The sequence below is a fragment of the Geotrypetes seraphini genome, chromosome 17 (assembly GCF_902459505.1).
Source record: "Geotrypetes seraphini chromosome 17, aGeoSer1.1, whole genome shotgun sequence".
Taxonomy (NCBI): Eukaryota; Metazoa; Chordata; class Amphibia; order Gymnophiona; family Dermophiidae; genus Geotrypetes; species Geotrypetes seraphini.
Genome location: NC_047100.1, coordinates 40,975,477 through 40,994,552, shown reverse-complemented (window position 1 = coordinate 40,994,552; position 19,076 = coordinate 40,975,477). Strand labels below are relative to the sequence as shown.

At 44.7% G+C, this 19,076-nt stretch overlaps 1 protein-coding gene across 2 annotated transcripts in view; it reads left to right on the top strand.

Moving 5' to 3' along the window:
* The window catches only part of ACY1 (aminoacylase 1), a 38,662-nt gene that overhangs the window by 16,927 nt on the left and 2,659 nt on the right, over window positions 1–19,076 (top strand). For both annotated transcript variants that reach the window (XM_033926079.1, XM_033926078.1), the window contains exons 5-13: window positions 225–319; window positions 426–502; window positions 3,283–3,372; window positions 8,849–8,905; window positions 11,717–11,790; window positions 15,195–15,244; window positions 16,131–16,275; window positions 16,543–16,611; window positions 16,847–16,926. In XM_033926079.1, coding sequence (XP_033781970.1) covers window positions 225–319; window positions 426–502; window positions 3,283–3,372; window positions 8,849–8,905; window positions 11,717–11,790; window positions 15,195–15,244; window positions 16,131–16,275; window positions 16,543–16,611; window positions 16,847–16,926 — 737 coding nt within the window. The remainder of the gene's footprint in view (window positions 1–224; window positions 320–425; window positions 503–3,282; window positions 3,373–8,848; window positions 8,906–11,716; window positions 11,791–15,194; window positions 15,245–16,130; window positions 16,276–16,542; window positions 16,612–16,846; window positions 16,927–19,076) is intronic.

Sequence of the window (19,076 nt, the reverse complement as noted above, 5' to 3'; positions counted from 1 at the left end):
ACGCGACTTTACGGTTCACAAATTGTGGGCTCAGTAATACCCGTTATTTTCCGACCGCCTCTTCCTGGTACTAAAGTCAGGCTACACCAATCAGGAGCTGCTTTGACACGCTATCTGGCATATCAAAGGTAGTGCAGGGGAGGACTCGGTGGCCTTGTGGCAAGTAATGCGATTGGAGGTGTTTCTCTCATGATGTCTTTTTTGTGGGGGTTTCATTTCCGTAGGAGTGCTGGAGCCACAATCCTTTTGCTGCCTATAAAGACGCCGACGGTAACATCTACGCCCGTGGTGCACAGGACATGAAGTGCGTCACCATTCAGTAAGTACACGGTCAGAATATCCGTATTTTGAAGGACCGAGGCAGTCGCTTTCCTTTCCATTTCTCTTCTCTCACCTGCGCATCATTTGTCTTTGCATGTCTTCAGGTATATTGAAGCCATTCGGAGGCTGAAGGCTTCAGGAAAGCGTTTCCCCCGAACTGTCCATCTGACGTTAGTGCCAGGTAAAACACCAGCGCTTGCTCACTGCGCCAGACATTGCTCCAGGGTTTGGCGCAGGTTAGAGGTTCATGTGCTGGGATCGGAGAGCAAGGAGGAGATGCCATAAGAACATTCATTGCATTTAGCCGATGCTCCTAACTTGAAGCCCATAGCAACTTGCAAAGATAAAATCACAATTCATTGCATTGCAAAGATTTTTATATTCCTCGCATACCCAATGAGGTCTATACGGATTACATATTCAAACCAAAAACAGGCAGTCCCTGGGAACTTACACTGCAAATACACACACAATGGATATAATTAACAGCTAATTCCGCTGTGGCTGGCGATAAACAAGCCTAACACGGCTTCATAAAAGGGAGGAGGTGGGTGAATGTCTTTTTAATGAATCATTAGGAAATAAAAGTGCAAATATACACAAAATAAAGAAATTTCCTAAAAAGCAAAGTGATTAGTGCTTTTCAAAAAAATAAATTGTTCCATACGTTTATTTAAAATTTGATAACCCGCCATTTCTGCGCCTAGGTCAAAGTGGCTTACAATAAAAATGCTAGAAAAGCACATGTGAATCGAGAGCATTCATACCAAAAGCACGTCCATATTAAAAGTTAAAGACAGAATGGTCTACAGGGCTTCGCACCGGAACAGTGGCATGTGCACAGACCAGCCACAGACATCCTGCCCGACTTGGCAAAAGTGCAGCATCTTAATGCTTAATCCCCCCTTTTTTTACTAAGCTGTGGTAGAGGTTTCTCCTGTGGCCTCCAGGCGCTAAATGCTGCTCCTATGAGTGTTGGAGCAGAGTTGGAACATTTAGTGCCCCGGGCCACTGTAGAAACCTCTACCATGGCTTAGTAAAAGAGAGTCTTAAATATCAAAAACGAATTAAAATAGTAACATAGGACGGCAGACTATTCCAAAGCCCACGACTACTGTCCCTGCAGCATCCATACAAGCCTCAGTACTGCAGTATTTAGCTTATTCCTTCCTTAAATCAAAGTTCTGGCTGCTGAACTGGAGAAAGAGATGTTCAGCAGGCAGGGCTTTGTTTATAAATTTTTATCAACACAACTAATATACTACTTTATCCTAAAAAAAAAAAAAAAAAGAAAATAAATAGAAATTTTTTTTTCTACCTTTGTTGTCTGGTTTCTGCTTTCCTCAATTTCTCATTCAATTCCTTCCATCCACTGTCTGTCTTCTCACTGCGTCTTCCATTTGCTTTGTAACTGTGCCTCTCCTTTCACCCTCCCCAATTGGTCTGGCACCCATCTTCTTCCCTCCGCTCCCCCTCATAGTCTGGCATAAGAACATAAGAATTGCCGCTGCTGGGTCAGACCATTGGTCCATCGTGCCCAGCAGTCTGCACCCGCGGCGGCCCTTAAGTCAAAGACCAGTGCCCTAACTGAGACTAGCCTTACCTGCGTACGTTCTGGTTCAGCAGGAACTTGTCTAACTTTGTCTTGAATTCCTGGAGGGTGTTTTCCCCTATAACAGCCTCCGGAAGAGCATTCCAGTTTTCTACAACCCTCTGGGTGAAGAACTTTCTTACGTTTGTATGGAATCTATCCCCTTTTAACTTTAGAGAGTGCCCTCTCATTCTCTCTCATTCTTTGGAGATGGTGAACAACCTGCCTTTATCTACTAAGTCTATTCCCTTCATTATCTTGAATGTTTCGATCATGTCCCCTCTCAGTCTCCTCTTTACAAGGGAGAAAAGGCCCAGTTTCTCTAATCTCTCACTGTACGGCATCTCTTGTCTTCTTCCCTTCAGCGTCTTCTCCCCACTCTGTCTTACACATTTCCCTTCCAGCGTCTTCTCCCCACTCTGTCTTACACATTTCCCTTCAGTGTCTGTTCCTCCCCACCCCCCTTCAGTGTCTGTTCCATTTCTTTCCATCACCACCCTTCCCTCTCGCCACCCTCCTTCAGCACCCCTTTGAGCATCTCCCTCCTTCCCCCTTACCTTCCTGGCGCGTTAGTGTAATTTGCACAGGCCGCTGGAGCCTGCCTGGTTGTATGCGTCTGCGGGCAGAAGCTTCTCCTCTAACACAACTTCCGGTTGCATCAGAGGAGAAGCTTCTGCCTGCAGAGCCGCTAAATGGTTAGTATAAAGAGAATGAATAACCCCTAGATAGTGACCCAAGATACCCACCTTCGAGAGGGTGCGCAATAAATATAGCCAAGAAACCCTGTCAAAAGCTTCCTCTGCATCTGTTCCCAGTTTCCGTAGCATGCCAAAGTAAATGATGCGCTCTACGTATATTATCAAAGGTTTGTGTACCCTCGATAAAGCCTGCTTGATAATTGCAAACTAATTTTGTGCACATTTGCTTGTATTCTGAGCCTGTGAGCTAAAATATGGGTCTATAGAATCCACAATTAATAGGTTCTTTTCCGGGTTTCACTATAAGTGTAAGCCCTGCTAGACGCCAAGAATAAGGACCTCCCACCCCAACCCTTTGTTAGGCTATAAAATACTGCATCCAATGGCTTCACTAGTACTTGCTAAAACCATTTATAATAGCAGTTAGTGAAGCCATCCAGTCCTGGTGCCTTGTTTAATGGGAAGGAGGTGTTATAAAAGATGAAAGGTGTTCTGCCTCCTCCAGTGTTAACCTAGTTAGATCATTTTAAAAATATTTGAATAAATAAAATAAAGCAATTTTTACGCTGGCTGTGTTCCCTCACTTGATCCTAAATAAACATAGTGCTGCTGGGATGGGCTGTTGCACTGTCTTGACCCTGTGTTCCTGTTTTGTTTTGTTTTTGAGGACAGACGAAGAAATTGGGGGTCATAATGGGATGGCTTTGTTCATTGAGCGACCTGAGTTCCAGAATCTCAACGTAGGCTTTGCTCTGGATGAAGGTAATGTCACACTCCTTTCTAACGGGATAGATATATTGCATGAGGATCTGAGATGGTTTCTACTTGCTCCTTGGGTGATATTTGTTTGGTTTGAAGGATAGGAGATAGCGTCACACTTAGTCCTAGGGTGATACAATGCTGTGAACAAGTTGGCAAACCTACTAGCGCAGCTGTGGCACAGCTAGGAGTGGGCAAGGGCCCACCTATGCTGTGGCTGTTGGGGATCCCTAAGCCCAGCCAGCTGAAGATCTTCCTCCGGCGGCCAGAACTCCTAGAACCTTGGCATTTGGTGGCAATGCTGCTGCTGGCATTACACAGGTGTGGGGTGCCAGCAACAATAGTGGTTCAGGGTCACTGCCACCGATTGCCAAGCGTAGTAGGAAGAGGAGGAGGTCTTCAGCTGAGTTGGGGGGTTGGAGGGGAGGGGAAATGAGGAGGTAGAAGAGAGTGGGAGGGCAGGGACATAGAAAAAAATTGTGCTCAGTCACTTTGGGCTGAAGCCCCACACAGAATTGGCAGTCTGGCTGCACTATAATACTGTATATGTTATATTGCAATACATATCTTATACTATATCCCGCTTAGAATTGTAAACTTCCCCTAAAGAGTAACTTCCTGGATATGTCCAGCTGTCTTATACTGTAATCCGCTTAGAACTGCAAGGTAAAGGCGGAATATAAGTCAGTAATGTAATGTAATACCAAGAGTTTATCTTATTGGGCAGACTGGATGGAACGTGCGGGTCTTTATGTGCCGTACATGAAAAAGGACATAGTACTACTTGAAAAGGGTCCAGAGAAGAGCGACAAAAATGGTTAAGGGGCTGGGGGAGTTGCCGTACAACAAGAGGCTAGAGAAACTGGGCGTCTTCTCCCTTGAAAAGAGGAGACTGAGAGGGGACATGATCAAAACATTCAAGATAGTGAAGGGAATAGACTTAGTAGATAAAGACAGGTTGTTCACCCTCTCCAAGGTAGAGAGAATGAGAGGGCACTCGCTAAAGTTAGAAGGGAAAAGATTCCGTATAAACGTAAGGAAATTCTTCACCCAGAGAGTGGTAGAAATCTGGAACGCTCTTCCGGAGGCTGTTATAGGGGAAAACATCCTTCAGGGATTCAAGACAAGGTTCAAGATAAGTTCCTACTGGAACAGAACATACGCAAGTAAGGCTAGACTCAAATAGGGCACTGGTCTTTGACCTAAGGGCCTCCGTGTGAGCCGACTGCTGGGCACGATGGACCACTGGTCTGACCCGGCAGTGGCAAATCTTATGTTCTTATCTATTATGTAACAGACCATCCTACAGTAGTATAATATAAAACATGATTAGATGTGAATCATAACCATTTTCTGAGAGCAAAAATTTAGACCAAAAATAGATTTTAATGAATTGCATATAAGAAAAGTCAATAATAAATATCTTTGGCCCATTCTTCTGGACTCTTGCATCTTTCTTGGGAAGATTTGGGTTATTCTTCTGCCAGAAATGTTTCAGTTCTGTAATATTTGAGGGTTTCCTTGCATGAACAGCATCTCGATAGGTTTTAGGTTTGGACTTATGATGTGGTCGGTGCAAAACAACAGAATCTGTTTTTTGCCCTTTGTGTTTCAGATTTACTTGTATGTTAGGGTTTGTTGTCTTGCTACGTGGGCCAGATTCAACTCGCAGATGAATGGACTGACCTTCTCTTCTAGAATTTTCTGATTATGAAGCAGATTGTATGGTTCCTTCAGTGAGGGCAAGCACATCCAACACGATGATAACCTCTACCGCTAGACATGATAGTTCACACTTTGTTAGATGGTGTTTTCATTTTTATGAATCAGACAGTTGTTATTGTGACTCATCTGCTCAAGAAGGATTATGGGTCATTCAGATGCCCTTTGATGAACCGGAAGCACATAGCATGAACACTGTTTTCTTCCTGACGGCTGATGTGTGAACCCTCACATCAGCCGCAGTAAGAACACATTTTTAGATATTAGCCTGGGGGTTTTTTTTTGTGACTTCTTTTGGGGTAGTTTTAGAAGGATGATCACTCTTGGGTAGGGTCACTGTAGTCTTCAATTATTTTCATTTGTATACGGACAAAACTCCAAATGTTTAGGAATCGTCTTGTAACCCTGTCCTGCCAGAAAAGCATCAATTACTCTTTTTCGTAGGCCCAGTGAAATATCTTTTAGTTGGGGCACAAAGAGTTCCCAGGAACTTTTAGTGTGAAAACCAAACACAAGTCCCTTTTAGACTTTATATAGGACATTATGCCCAGACTCAGGGGTGACAATTTACTCTGCAGGGCTATCTACTCAATGCCTAGTTTTTAGGTACCTGATTCTAATTAGGCATTGTACTAAGGAAACTTACTGTTTCATACGCGGATTCTGAATTAGTCTCATTGTTCCTGCTCTATATACTGTGTATCAGTAAACATGGAAGAAGTCAATATTCATAAAACTCCTGCCTGCCTCACCCCCGCACCGCCGTCAGCGGCAGTTAGCCATGCGGTACTGCAAAATATTGGCTCTGATTGTGGCGGTATTGTGTGGTTAGTACCGGGCAGTCCATGCAAGGAGTCACGGAAGAGCCGGCAGTTATAAGGGGAGAGTGTGGCGCGGTGGTTAAAGCTCCAGCCTCGGCACCCTGAGGTTGTGGGTTCAAACCCACGCTGCTCCTTGTGACCCCGGGCAAGTCACTTAATCCCCCCCATTACATTAGATTGATTGTGAGCCCGCCGGGACAGACAGGGAAAAATGCTTGAGTACCTGGATAAATTCATGGAAACCATTCTGAGCATCCCTGGGAGAACAGTATAGAAAATTGAAAAGTGTGAAAAGTTTCAGCCTCTGATAACCAGAGCTGGTATTGTGATGTCATAATGCCTCATTCCACCAATGCCTAAGAGCCAACCTCATCAGTGATGTCACAATGGCTTCATTGTCCTATACTTGGCTCTCTTTTACTATGCTTTGATTTCTAGAGTGGCCCAGTGGTTAAAGCTACTGCCTCAGCACCATGAGGTTGTGGGTTCAAACCCACGCTGCTCCTTGTGACCCCGGGCAAGTCACTTAATCCCCCCATTGCCCCAGGGACATTAGATAGATCAGTGATTCCCAACCCTGTCCTGGAGGAACACCAGGCCAATCGGGTTTTCAGGCTAGCCCTAATGAATATGCATGAGAGAGATTTGCATATGATGGAAGTGATAGGCATGCAAATTTGCTTCATGCATATTCATTAGGGCTAGCCTGAAAACCCGATTGGCCTGGTGTTCCTCCAGGACAGGGTTGGGAACCACTGAGATAGAGTGTGAGCCCGCGGGGACAGACAGGGAAAAATGCTTGAGTACCTGAATAAAATCATGGAAACCGTTCTGAGCTCCCCTGGGAGAACAGTATAGAAAATTGAAAAGTTTCAGCCTCTGATAACCAGAGCAGGTATTGTGACGTCATAATGCCTCATTCCACCAATGCCTGAGAGCCAACCTCATCAGCGATGTCACAATGGCTTCATTGTCCTATACTTGGCTCTCTTTTACTATGCTTTGATTTCTAGAGTGGCCCAGTGGTTAAAGCTACAGCCTCAGCACCATGAGGTTGTGGGTTCAAACCCCCGCTGCTCCTTGTGACTCTGAGCAAGTCCCTTAATCCCCCCATTGCCCCAGGTACATCAGATAGATTGTGAGCCCACCAGGACGGACAGGGAAAAATGCTTGAGTACCTGAATAAATTCATGGAGACCGTTCTGAGCTCCCCTGGGAGAACAGTATAGAAAATTGAATAAATAATAAAAAAAAATATTATGTGTATTCTTGCCGGATTCAGTGCTGTTGACTGTATAGCTGAGTGGAAGAACATAAGAACATAAGAACATAAGCAGTGCCTCTGCCGGGTCAGACCACAGGTCCATCCTGCCCAGCAGTCCGCTCCCGCGGTGGCCAAAAACAGGTCAAGACCTGTCTGAATCATCAGAAGGGGCTCCCCTGCCACCTTGGTTTCCCATTTAAGTCCTACCTTCCTATCGAAGTCCTAGCCCTCCGGTCTACACATGCACGACCAGGTTGGTTTACTCATTTCCTGGTTAGCTTTCTATACTTGTGTTACATCCCAGCTCCTCCCTCAATATCCCACGATCCCTTTATCCTTCAGGAATCCGTCCAATCCCTGTTTGAATCCCTGTACCGTACTCTGCCCGACCACCTCCTCCGGCAGCGCATTCCAAGTGTCCACGACCCTCTGGGTGAAAAAAAACTTCCTTGCATTTGTTTTGAACCTATCTCCCTTCAGTTTCTCCGAATGCCCCCTCGTACTTGTTGTCCCCTTCAGTCTGAAGAATCTGTCCCTATCCACCCTCTCTATGCCCCTCATGATCTTGAAGGTCTCTATCATATCTCCCCTGAGTCTCCCCTGAGTCTAGGAAGGGTGGCCTAGTTCTTAGAACTTCTGCCTCAGCGGTCTGAGGTTACAGGTTCAATCCTAGTACTGCTTCTTGTGACCCTGGGCAACATAAGAACCAATGGTCCATCAAGCCCAGTAGCCCATTTTCACCGTGGCCAATCCAGGTCACTAGTACCTGACCAAAACCCAAGGAGTAGCAACGTTCCATGTTGTTTTTCCTTATAAACATTGTTAACCTTCCCTTTTCTCTCTCTCTTTTTTTTTTTAAATCCATTTGTGTCAGGTTTTGTCATGGTTGATTTACCCTGTCTATCCTTATTGATTTTTGGAATTCCGCCCTTGTTTTTAGTATTGTAAACCACTTTGGTTAATAATTGTAATATATCAAATAAAGCAACTGTACGACTTTTTCTGTCGGGCACTCAACATATTTTCCCTCATCTGTCCTAGCGGGCTCACAGTCTAATTATGGCACCTGGGGCAGTTGGGGGGAGGTTTAAGTGACTTAACCAGGGTCACCGGGAGCAGCGCTGGAATTGAACCGCCAGCCTCAGGGTGCTGAGACAGCAGCTCTAACCACTAGGCCACTCATTTCTTTTTAATATGTTTCAAATGAAACCTCAATGCTTCATAGGACGGCAGGAAATAAGAAAATGCTCTCTTCAAAAGTTTGCATACTCTTACTTCTTAATGCAGTGGATCCCAAATTTTATTGAAATTGGTCATTTTGACAGAACTGCGCAGACAACAAGCTATTTAGAGTTTGGGGGGGGTATATTTATAGTTACACCTTGGATAAAGGTGGATTAGAAATGTTTTAAATAAATAAATTCCCTTATTGCCCTCAGACGGGTCATTGGAGAAGCCGTGTATAGTATCAGCAGCTTGCAGTAGTTGCTTGGCCAGATAGATGAAATTCTGGGCCATTATTTCTTCACTCAGTAGTCTGGAGCTTATTCTGTGCTTTATTTCAATTGCTTTGAGTCTCTCTACATCCGCTTAGTTTTGATCTCTCCCAACGCCTCCAGAGTAATGCACCACTGACATGACCTGATCTAACCTGAGCCTTTCTCTCTTCCAGGGCTGGCCAGTCCTACGGATAACTTTACTGTCTTCTATGGCGAAAGGTGTCCCTGGTGTAAGTAGGACTCTGACATGTCCCTCGGCTGGACTCGGGGGTTCTCTCTCCTATCTGAGCAGTTCTCTGTTCATTCAGAGAGACAAGATATGCACTTTAAGCACAATGTATCATCTTGTTATGTGCACGAGAGTGGTATAAGACTTTTATCCATTACCGAATGATGATTAGTAGTAATTATCATGGGCATCGGAACGGGGGTGCCCTCCCCCCAAAAGATTGGCAGATGTCAGAAGAGAGGGCTCTCCCACCTCCCCGGCCTCTCTCATTTGAAATCTTCGGGCAGCAGTAACGAGTGAGCCTGCTGCCGTTGGCATACCCCAGAAGTCCAGTTGCTGCAGAATTAAGACTTCAGGGTTAGGCCGACAGCAGCAGATCACTTGTCGTTGCTGACGGCTGCTCAAAGATTTCAAATGACCATGGTCGGGGAGGAGGTAGGTGGGGGAGCCGGAGAAAGAGGTAATTGGAATATGGAACCCACTGACACTTAGTGCTCTGCCATGAGGAGGGCTCCTAGTTTCAATCCTGTAGCGATAATTCCGCACCCTGGAGTTGACTGAGGCTGGGAAGGCCGCAGAGGCAGGGCTTGTTGTATTTGGTGTTAAGGGAGACACCTAAATATTGGATTTAGAGCAGAGACTCCTAAATCCTCAAGCAAGTCAGGTTTTTAGGATATCCACAATGGAGCAAATTCTCAAAAGGTCGCTGAAATTTTAGGTGCTGGGGTGATGTGCGCTAAGTGTGAATTCTATTCTAGGCTTAGTCTTTGTTTACATGCCTGATTTTTAGGCCTGGCTACTTATGCCAGTTCAGTGAGAGGAGTATAATGTAAAGCTGCAGGAGGGTGTACCGAAGAGGAGAGTGGACAGGGTCATAGAGAGTCGGTTTTAGAGGGGATCAAAATCTCATCCTTGAGATTTCTTCAATGTGCCAACATCTGGCCCAGTCCTCCCAGAGGCTGCTCAGAAGTAACCTGGGCATTTGGGACAAGACAAGAGCAGACTGCAGATTTCAAGGAGCTGGGAGGGAAAGGGGTCAAAGATCCCAAAAATTGGAGAGCCATGACAGAAGCACAGGAAGGACATAGTGCCACAGCGGTATCCCTTTGAGGCCTTAAAGGCAGCAGGATGAGCCTCCTCTTTGATTTGGTTTAGTTTGTACCTTCAATATCCAGCACCTAGGCGGTTGCCTGAGTTGCTTGGCCTAAATCCGGGCCTTCTGCGACACAAGATTCCTGGATCTGTGAAGCGGGTGCAGTGGCTGACTGTGACATGCCAGTATGGGACCTTTTATTATTAGACTGGCATGGTTTGATCCGCTTGTAGCACCCAACTGGAATTTTGGGTTCACGGTTGAGCAGGACACACGAGCCCCCCAAAGCTCAGTGGTGAGATTTGCAGACAGGAGGGGGAGGGGGGATTTTCCAAACAGGTTAGACATTTAGAAGGCAGTTCTATAAAGGTCTCCCCTAATTTGTACAGTATAAAAGGCAGGTGGAAATGTTTAACGTGGAAATGTCGCACTTCAGCTTTTAACTTATAATGTTTTATAAGTTACGCATACGAGTATGGGACCTGCCCATACGCCAGTCACCCCCTTTGAAGCTGTGCGTCACGCAAGTTGCAATTACTACTGCTACTGTTTATCATTTCTATAGCGCTGAAAGGTGTACGCAGCACTACCCGTTTAACATTCAATAGATGGTCCCTGCACAGAAGAGCTTACAATCTAATTTGGACAGACAGGACATCTCAGGGTTGGGGAGCTTCAGGTGGAAGGAAGGATACAATGGGGAAGGTATCTGACAGTGCGTGGGAGTTAAGAGTTGAAACAGCTTCAAAAAAAGTGAGCTTCCGGCTCGGATTTGAACACTGCTCGAGACGGAGCATGATCTCTGACCTCAGAGGGGAATTTTCACATTCTGCGGAGCCTGCAGGCCCCTGGGTAGCTTGAACATCTTCAAGTGTCGGATCCATTTGCTTACACTAAGCTTGTAGAATACCACTTAGCGTTCAACCAGAACTCACACACGTTCATTCGGCTACCAGCTGGATATTCAGCAACAGTATCTAGACAGCGACTGGCATGGGTATAATTTTAAATGCTGTGGCCAGCGCTCAAAAGAAATGGTGACCGTGGAGTTTAAATATTGACCCAAACAATTGTAAAAATATGGTCACTGGGAGGCAGAAAAGGGTCAGGGAAAGGAGGTTAGTTGGTTATTTCGGTGTCAGGTCAAAAGCGCGCTGGGACAAAGGCGCACCCAGATAATTGAGTGCAGCGTGGGGGCGCACACCGCAGAAAATTACTGTTTTTAGGGCTCCGATGGGGGGGCGTGGGGGGGAACCCCCCACTTTACTTTATAAAGATCGCGCCGCATTGTGGGGGCGTTGTGGGGGGTTTGGGGGGTTGTAACCCCCCCCCATTTTACTGAAAACTTCACTTTTTCCCTGTTTTTAGGGAAAAAGTGAAGTTTACAGTAAAATGTGGACGCCAGCGCGATCTCTATTAAGTAAACTGGGGGGGCTCCCCAACAAACCCCCCCGTCGGATCCCCTAAAAACTGTCATTTTCTTTGGCGCGCGCCTCCGTCTTGCGCTCAGTTGTCGGCGCGCGCCTTTGTCTTTCGCGGGGTTGTCCATGAACCGGTTATTTCAGCTGACTTCAACCAGTCAGCTAGGTGGTGGTTGGGGTTTTTTTTTTCCTCCTGAAACTGAGCCTAAGATAACCAGCGCTGCTCTCCCCCTTCTGAAAAACCCCAGCGCTGCCTCTTCTCTTCCGTGAAAGGATTTCCCTTCCTCTCTTCTCACAGGGATCACAGTGACTTGTGAAGGGAATCCCGGACATGGGTCCCGTTTCATTGAGAACACAGCAGCTGAGAAGCTGGTGAGTAGTACTGACCGGATCATGAGGTGTGATTAAAAAAAAATACGGTGAATGCAGCTGCCGAGCACCATCCAATGGAAAGGCAGGGATCTTCAATAGGGGAAGCGATGCGTCAAACCTTAGCACAATGTGTGACAAATTTCAACTTGTTTAGTGGAGGCAGTTGGTTGTGAGCTACGGTTGAGAGAAGGTGTGTTTTAAAAAGTGCCGTAAATCGCAGATCGTGAACAACATGAAATTTGGTTTCAAACTACAAAAAAGTGCTAAAGAAATACACAAAATATTAAAATGAGTTTATGGTGATGCTGCAGTAGTTTGAACAACTTCGAAATGCTTGTGAATCGGTTGAAGATGAGGAGAGATCGTGGCGTCGATCAACGTCAAAAACCCAAGAGAAAGAGTAAGCAAAATGATTTGACCCAACAGGCGATGGACGGGGGAAATTTCTGAGGATCTCAACATCTTTTATGGTTCCATTCAAAACATTTTAACAACAGGTTTGAATTTGAGGCAAGTGAGTGCGACTTGAGAGATGGGCAAACGGTTTCATCCTCTATCATGACAACGCTCTCTGTCACACATTGCTTCTCATACGTCAATGTCTGTCAAATAAAAACATTACGGTGTGTCCCCATCCACCTTATTCACCGGATCTGGCACCGTGCGACTTCTGGCTCTTCCCCCAAAGTCAAAATAATATAACATAAGCATAGTCGTACCAGGTCAGACTAATGGTCCATCTAGCCCAGTATCCCGTCTTTGCAGAGGCCAATCCAAGTCATAAGTACCTGGCAAAAACCCAAACAGTAGCAGCATTCCATCCTACCGATCCAGGCCAAGCAGTGGCTTCCCTCATCTCTATCTCAACAGCAGACTATAGACTTTTTCTCCAGAACTGTCCAAACCTGTTTTAAAACATTAACTGCTCTTATCACATCCTCTGGCAATACGTTCCAGAGCTTATCTATTCTCTGAGTGAAAAAATATTTCCTTCTATTGGTTTAAAAACTATTACTCTGTAACTTCATGGAGTGTCCCCTAGTCTTTGTAAATCTTGATGCAGTAAAAAAATCGACCCACTTTGTACCTGTTCTACACCACTCAGCGTTTTGTAGACTTCAATCCTATCTCCCCTCAGCCGTCTCTTTTCCAAGCTGAAGAGCCCTAACCAGTTTAGTCTTTCTTCATACAAGAGGAGTTCCATCCCGTCTATCATCTTGGTTGCTCTTCTTTGAACTTTTTCTAGTGCTGCTATATCTTTTTTGAGATAAGGAGACCAGAACTGAACGCAATACTCAAGGTGAGGTCGAACCTTGAGTGATACAGAGGCATTATAACAGTCTTAGTCTTGTTAACCATCCCTTTTCTAATAATTCCTAGCATCCTGTTTGCTTTCTTGGCCATCGCCACACATTGGGGCGGAAGGCTTCAGCTTATTGTCTACGATGACACCCAGATCCTTTTCTTGAGCGCTGACCCCCAAGGTGGTCCCTTGCATCTGATAACTGTGATTTGGATTATTCTTTCCAATGTGCATCACATTAAATTTCATCTGCCATTTGGACACCCAGTCTTCCAATTTCCTAAAGTCTTTCTGCAGTTTTACACAGTTCGCATGTCATCTGCAGATTTAATCACCTCACTCGTAGTTCCAATTTCTAGATCATTTATAAATAAGTTAACAGATCCCTGTGGCACACCACTGTTTACTCTCCTCCACTGAGAAAAATGGCCATTCAACCCTACCGTCTGTTTTCCGTTCAATAACTAGTTCTTAATCCACAATTGAATATTGCATCCTATCCCATGACTCTTTCATTTTCTCAGGAGCCTCTCATGAGGAACTTTGTCAAAATCCTTCTGGAAATCTAGATATACTACATCAACCTGCTCGCTTTTATCCAGATGTTTGTTCACACCTTCAAAGAAGTCAAGCAAATTGGTGAGGCAAGACCTCCCTCGTCTGAACCCATGCTGACTCTGTCTCATTAAATCATGTTTGTTTACATATTCCACAATTTTATTTTTTATAATCGCTTCTACTAGTTTGCCCGGCACCCAAGGTCAGGCTTACCGGCCTTTAATTTCTTGAATCTCCCCTTTTTAAAAATCAGCATAACATTGGCCACCCTCCGATCTTCAGGTACCATGGATGATTTTAATGACATGTTACAGATCACTAGCAAGAGATCAGCAATTTCATGAAAGTTAAACATTTTGAATCGATTCAGGACACTGAGGCAGCCACGACAGCGCAACTGAATACATTTACAAAAGAGGACTTCCAGAACTGCTTCAGGAAGTGATAAGAACGATGGAATAAGTGTTTTCAGAGCGAAGGGGGAGTATTTTGAGGGGGTTAATGGCAATGCGTCTCTTACTGTAGTTTTTTTTTTTTCAAGTTTCAAGTTTTTATTTGTATTTGATGAATCGCTTATTTAAGTTACTAAGCGATTTACAACTTCGTAAAACAGGTTTATATAAGTAAGCAAAATAACTTAAAATTAACAGTTTAGAGACATACACGAAACGTGAAGGATAGAGGGGGAAAGTTACATCTTCATAGTTTAAGAAAATGGACAAAAAACAAGGAAAAAACAATGGGATGGTAAATAAAACTGCACCGTAAAATCATCATCTAGAAGAGAGAAAGTTAAAGATTGAACGCGTCTTTAAAGAGGTAACTTTTTTTTAAAGTTTTTTCAATTGGCTAAGGTCTTTTTCTTCTGCACTGTATTTTTGATCACACTTCATATCTGCCGTTCTTTGTGTTCTACATAGAACACTGCACTTCCCTCAACCTTGTGTAGAACAGAAAAATAGGCAACATCGCCCATGAATTGTAAGAGCAAAGATATGTTCTATACTTTTTCCTAGAGAATGCCGTACAATAGTACACATCTCCTGAAGCAGGAAGGTAAATGCTTCAGTTCAGGTTCCTCTAAGCAGGAGGTGGTATAGAGCAGTGTTCTTCAACCACCGGTCCATGGACCAGTGCCGGTCCACAGAAATCTCCTGCCGGTCCACAGGGCCAGCACATGCATCAGGCCCAAAACAGTGGTCTTCAACCGCCGGTCCACAGTGCGATCGATGCGGCATTATCTTCGAGCCAGCTCCCTCTTCCACAAAGCCACGGGCAGTGGCTCCTACGGGCATCCTGCGCCTGAACCAAAAGCCTTCTCTCTGACGTTGCAACGTCAGAGGGAAGGCTTCCAGATGAGGCACAGGACGTGCAAGGTGCAATTAGTACTATTATAGGGGCGGGGTCTGGGGTGGAGATTGGGTAGAGATGGGCAGGGTCTATGGTTGAACACTGCTCCCACCTGCTGTGTAATATGAGCGTTGTCTGTGTTAAACTTCTGTTCTCGGCATCTCGATTTTTTTTTTTTCTCTCTCTTTTACAGAACAAAGTTATAACAAGTTTCTTGGACTTCAGAAAGAAGGAGAAAGAAAGGTGAATCAAAGCAAATATTTGTGGTTTGTATTTAAACTTCCGTAGGTCAATGTTCAGGTGGTAGCGGTCGGCTAAATCACAATTTTTCTGTGGATTTTGGAAACAAGATAGCCAGCGTTCAGTTACAACATTTTACAGCAAACAAGATATTTGAATTTAAGGAGATCCAAAGAAGAAGATTGTGGTTTGACACACTGTGAGAATTGAACATTTCATAGGACATTTATCTTAGTCATTATAATTAGGGAAGGGACTCTAGTTCTATACAGTACTCCCCCACGAATTCGCAAATCCAGTCTTTTTTTTTTTGTGGTATTTTCCGACCGCCTCTACCACCAATCAGGAGCTGCTTTGACGCGCCAGATAGTGTGTCAAAGCAGCTCCTGATTGGTGTAGCCTGACTTTAGTTCCCGGAAGAGGCGGTCGGAAATGACTAAGAAGGATCCCGCACCTGATTTTCAGCACCTGCCTCCGCCCCCAGCTTCCCTCATCTGCCTCTCCGATCCGCTCCTAAATCGCATTCGCGGTTTTTTGAAATTCGTGGGTGCTCCTGGAACGGGGGAATACTGTATATAAGTATTTATAGCTAAGGTTAAGTGGCTATTTGAATTATTTATAGAGCATGGTGTAATGATTATGTTTAAAGATTTGTTTTTCTATACGTCGTTTTTTGAGTAAGATATAGTAATAGAGAGAGAAGCTGTGAATTGTATTGGAAGTTATCAGAGGGACACTTTCTTCCTGGTGTCTCCTTGTCTTGTCCTCTGAGGTGCTGTTTTATCAGAGCTATTCCATCTTTAGCCTGGTCGCCTCATCAAAGACAGATTCTGGCTGCCACCAAGTATGTAATGAAAGAGTAAAGCAAGCGGTCTCCCTTTATCTCTAGATTAAACTTGGAGCCAGGCCTCACCCTGGGGGATGTCACCACAGTGAATTTGACCAAAGTGAACGGCGGTGTGTCCTACAACGTCATTCCTTCTGAACTGACTGTGACGTTTGACTTGCGGATTTCCCCTGCTGTGGATTTAGAGGTACATTGACTGGGGAAGTGTGAATGTGACATCCCTGTGCTAAAGTTTTAGGAGCGTAAATCCTGACAGTACTGCAGGACTGAGTGAAGCGATGTGAATTCTGGTGCTAATTCCTGAATCACTGTCTCCCCTTGATCTGATTCTCCTTCCATTTTTGTTCTTCTGCTGCTGCTTTCTGCTCTCCTCGTTTCAGTCTTGGGCTGCTCTCTTTGCTTCGGTAATCATCTCCTTTCTTTCTCCATCACACTCCGAATTCCACCGTCGCAGAAGTTTGAAGAGCAGGTGAAATCTTGGTGCCAAGCAGCTGGTGAAGGAGTGACCTACAAATTTCACCAGGTGAGTTGTGATAGTATGACAGCTAGAATCCTGTCACTACGTACGGGACCTCTCCCCAGGCCCAGCTGCCTTTACTTCTCGCATGGGCCCCGAAATGGAGCTTGAACCGGTTCTAGAGAAGATGCCACTGAACTGTTCTTCGGAGACGGAGGAAGGGAAGTACTGTAGCTATTAGCTAGCTGCCTCTGTGAACGGGTCCCAAAGCTCACTCTATCTGTATCTCTTTCTTCTGTAGAAATGTATGGATAAGAATCTTACCTCCACAGATGAATCTGACCCCTGGTGGAAGGCATTCAGTGGACCTTTCAGGGAAATGTGAGTATTAAATCTCTCTGCTACCCCAATGAAAACGCACGCACACGCATGCATGCAACAGACCCTGAACACAGACCTTGGACCCAGAAATTCCCAGTGATGAGAATCTCCTTAGGAGTAAATAATCGCAAAACAAAAAATACTCTTATCCTTTGAGAGAGAACTTCCGTAACTTTGGCAGCATACGCTACTTACGGAAAGCTCTGTGTAGCAAACCTCTATGTAGCAAACCTCTGTATAGAAAATGCGTTAGTTACATCACAAACAGGGGAGGGCGGTCCGTCCCGGGCGCCATCTTGGTAGGGACGCAACACCTGTCTTCCTCTTCACCCTCCTGCTCCTTCCCTGCCCCCCTTGCCGCGTGCAGGCGCTGCTTCCCTTCCCCATACTTCTGTAACGTTCCTGGCGCGAGCGAGCAGCTATCCCCAACCTACTGTTGCGCCTGTGTCGGCTCTTCTGACGTCACTTCCTGGACCCGCATCAGAGGAAGAGCCCACACAGGTGCGACAGCAGGTTGAGGGGTTGCTGCTCGTGCTAGGAACGTTACAGAGGTACAGGGGAAGGGAAGCGTTGTGTGCACGTGGCAGTGGGGGGGGGCAGAGAAGGGGGGAGGGGTGCCAGCTTCTCAGACGCCTCTCACCCTTGCTGTGCTCTCTTACTTACAATACACCAAAATGTGTTCTTCAAATATTACAAAAATATCACAGTGTCTGTCCATATAAGTGTAACAAATTCAACGCCTGCTCCAAAGAAACAAAACGCTTTTATAATAGCGCCCAAAATTTCAAAATGCTCAATTTAAGCGTGTTATATATCCAAAAACTTATGTGTCTACTGGTTTCTCATAAAGTCTGATGAGGACCTCGTTTTGGTTTCTGCCTCAGGGACGTTGTAGAACTCAAGCAAACTGCCACTTTCCAGAATCTTTCAAACCATCAGCAGAAACCGAAACGAGGCTCTCGTTGGGCTTTATAAAGAAGAGAGCAGTCAGATAAGTTTTTGACTATATAATACGCTTAAATTGAGAGTTTTGGAATTTGGGGCGCTATTATAAAAGGCTTTTACTTGCTTGTTTGGAGCGTACATTGAATTTGAATTTGTTACACTTATGTGGACAGACACTGCGATATTTTCGTGATATTTGAAGAACACGTTTGGGTGTATTGTAAGTAAGAGAGCGCATTTGTTGTTTTTAATTCTTTATTTATGATTTTTAATATTTGACAACCTTATCAGTCAAATAAAAGAAAAATGACACAGATATAAAGAAAGAAAATACCTTCGCTACAGGTGCAATGATATCTTGCACAAATTAATAAGGCAATAATACGATGACATGTAATGTTAGTCCACAATAATTGAGGGTGGAGCTGAGTTTAGACTGATATTGTAACAAAAGACTTATTAAAAGGGAAAAAAGAGAACTAAATGGTCCCTGAACTTATCCGTACTGAGCTCATATTTGTAGGAAACAGAATCATGTAGACATTACATTTTGTCCTTTGGCTGAAATAAATTTTGATAACGGCTTGGGCTCAAACAAAACATAACGGTTCTCTTTGTATACCAAAATGCACTTAAAGGGGTATCTCAAAACGAACGTTGCCCCTAACTGCACTGCCTGGGGTCTCAAAATGAGTAGAGCAGGATACATCTGGATATATCCTTACAATATTTGTCATAAAGGGAACATCTTTATACTTAAAAAAAAAGTTTAAGCATTCAAATCTCTGTCTGAATCCAAGGCAAATTGAACCAGCAAAGTAGATATAATCTGGGCCCCAGTCTCCGACCTCTCAAGGAAATTAGATAAATTCTGCTGGTTGGGATTTTGAGATTTGAGTCTCCTTGGTAGGTAATAGTTTTTTTGAGAGAGGTGGGTATGAGGTCTCGGGTACCTTCAGAATTTCTTTTAAGTGCTTTTTAAACATATCATGTGCTGTCGTGGGAAACACTTTTGGGAAAATTAATTATCCTTAAGTTACATCTCCTAAGAGAGAGCATTTGTGATGTAACTAATGCATTTGCTACGCGGAGGCTATCTCTGGGATGCAGCTTTCAGTGAGCAGCGTATGTTAAGAACATAAGAATTGCCACTGCTGGGTCAGACCAGTGGTCCATCGTGCCCAGAAGTCCGCTCACGCGGCAGC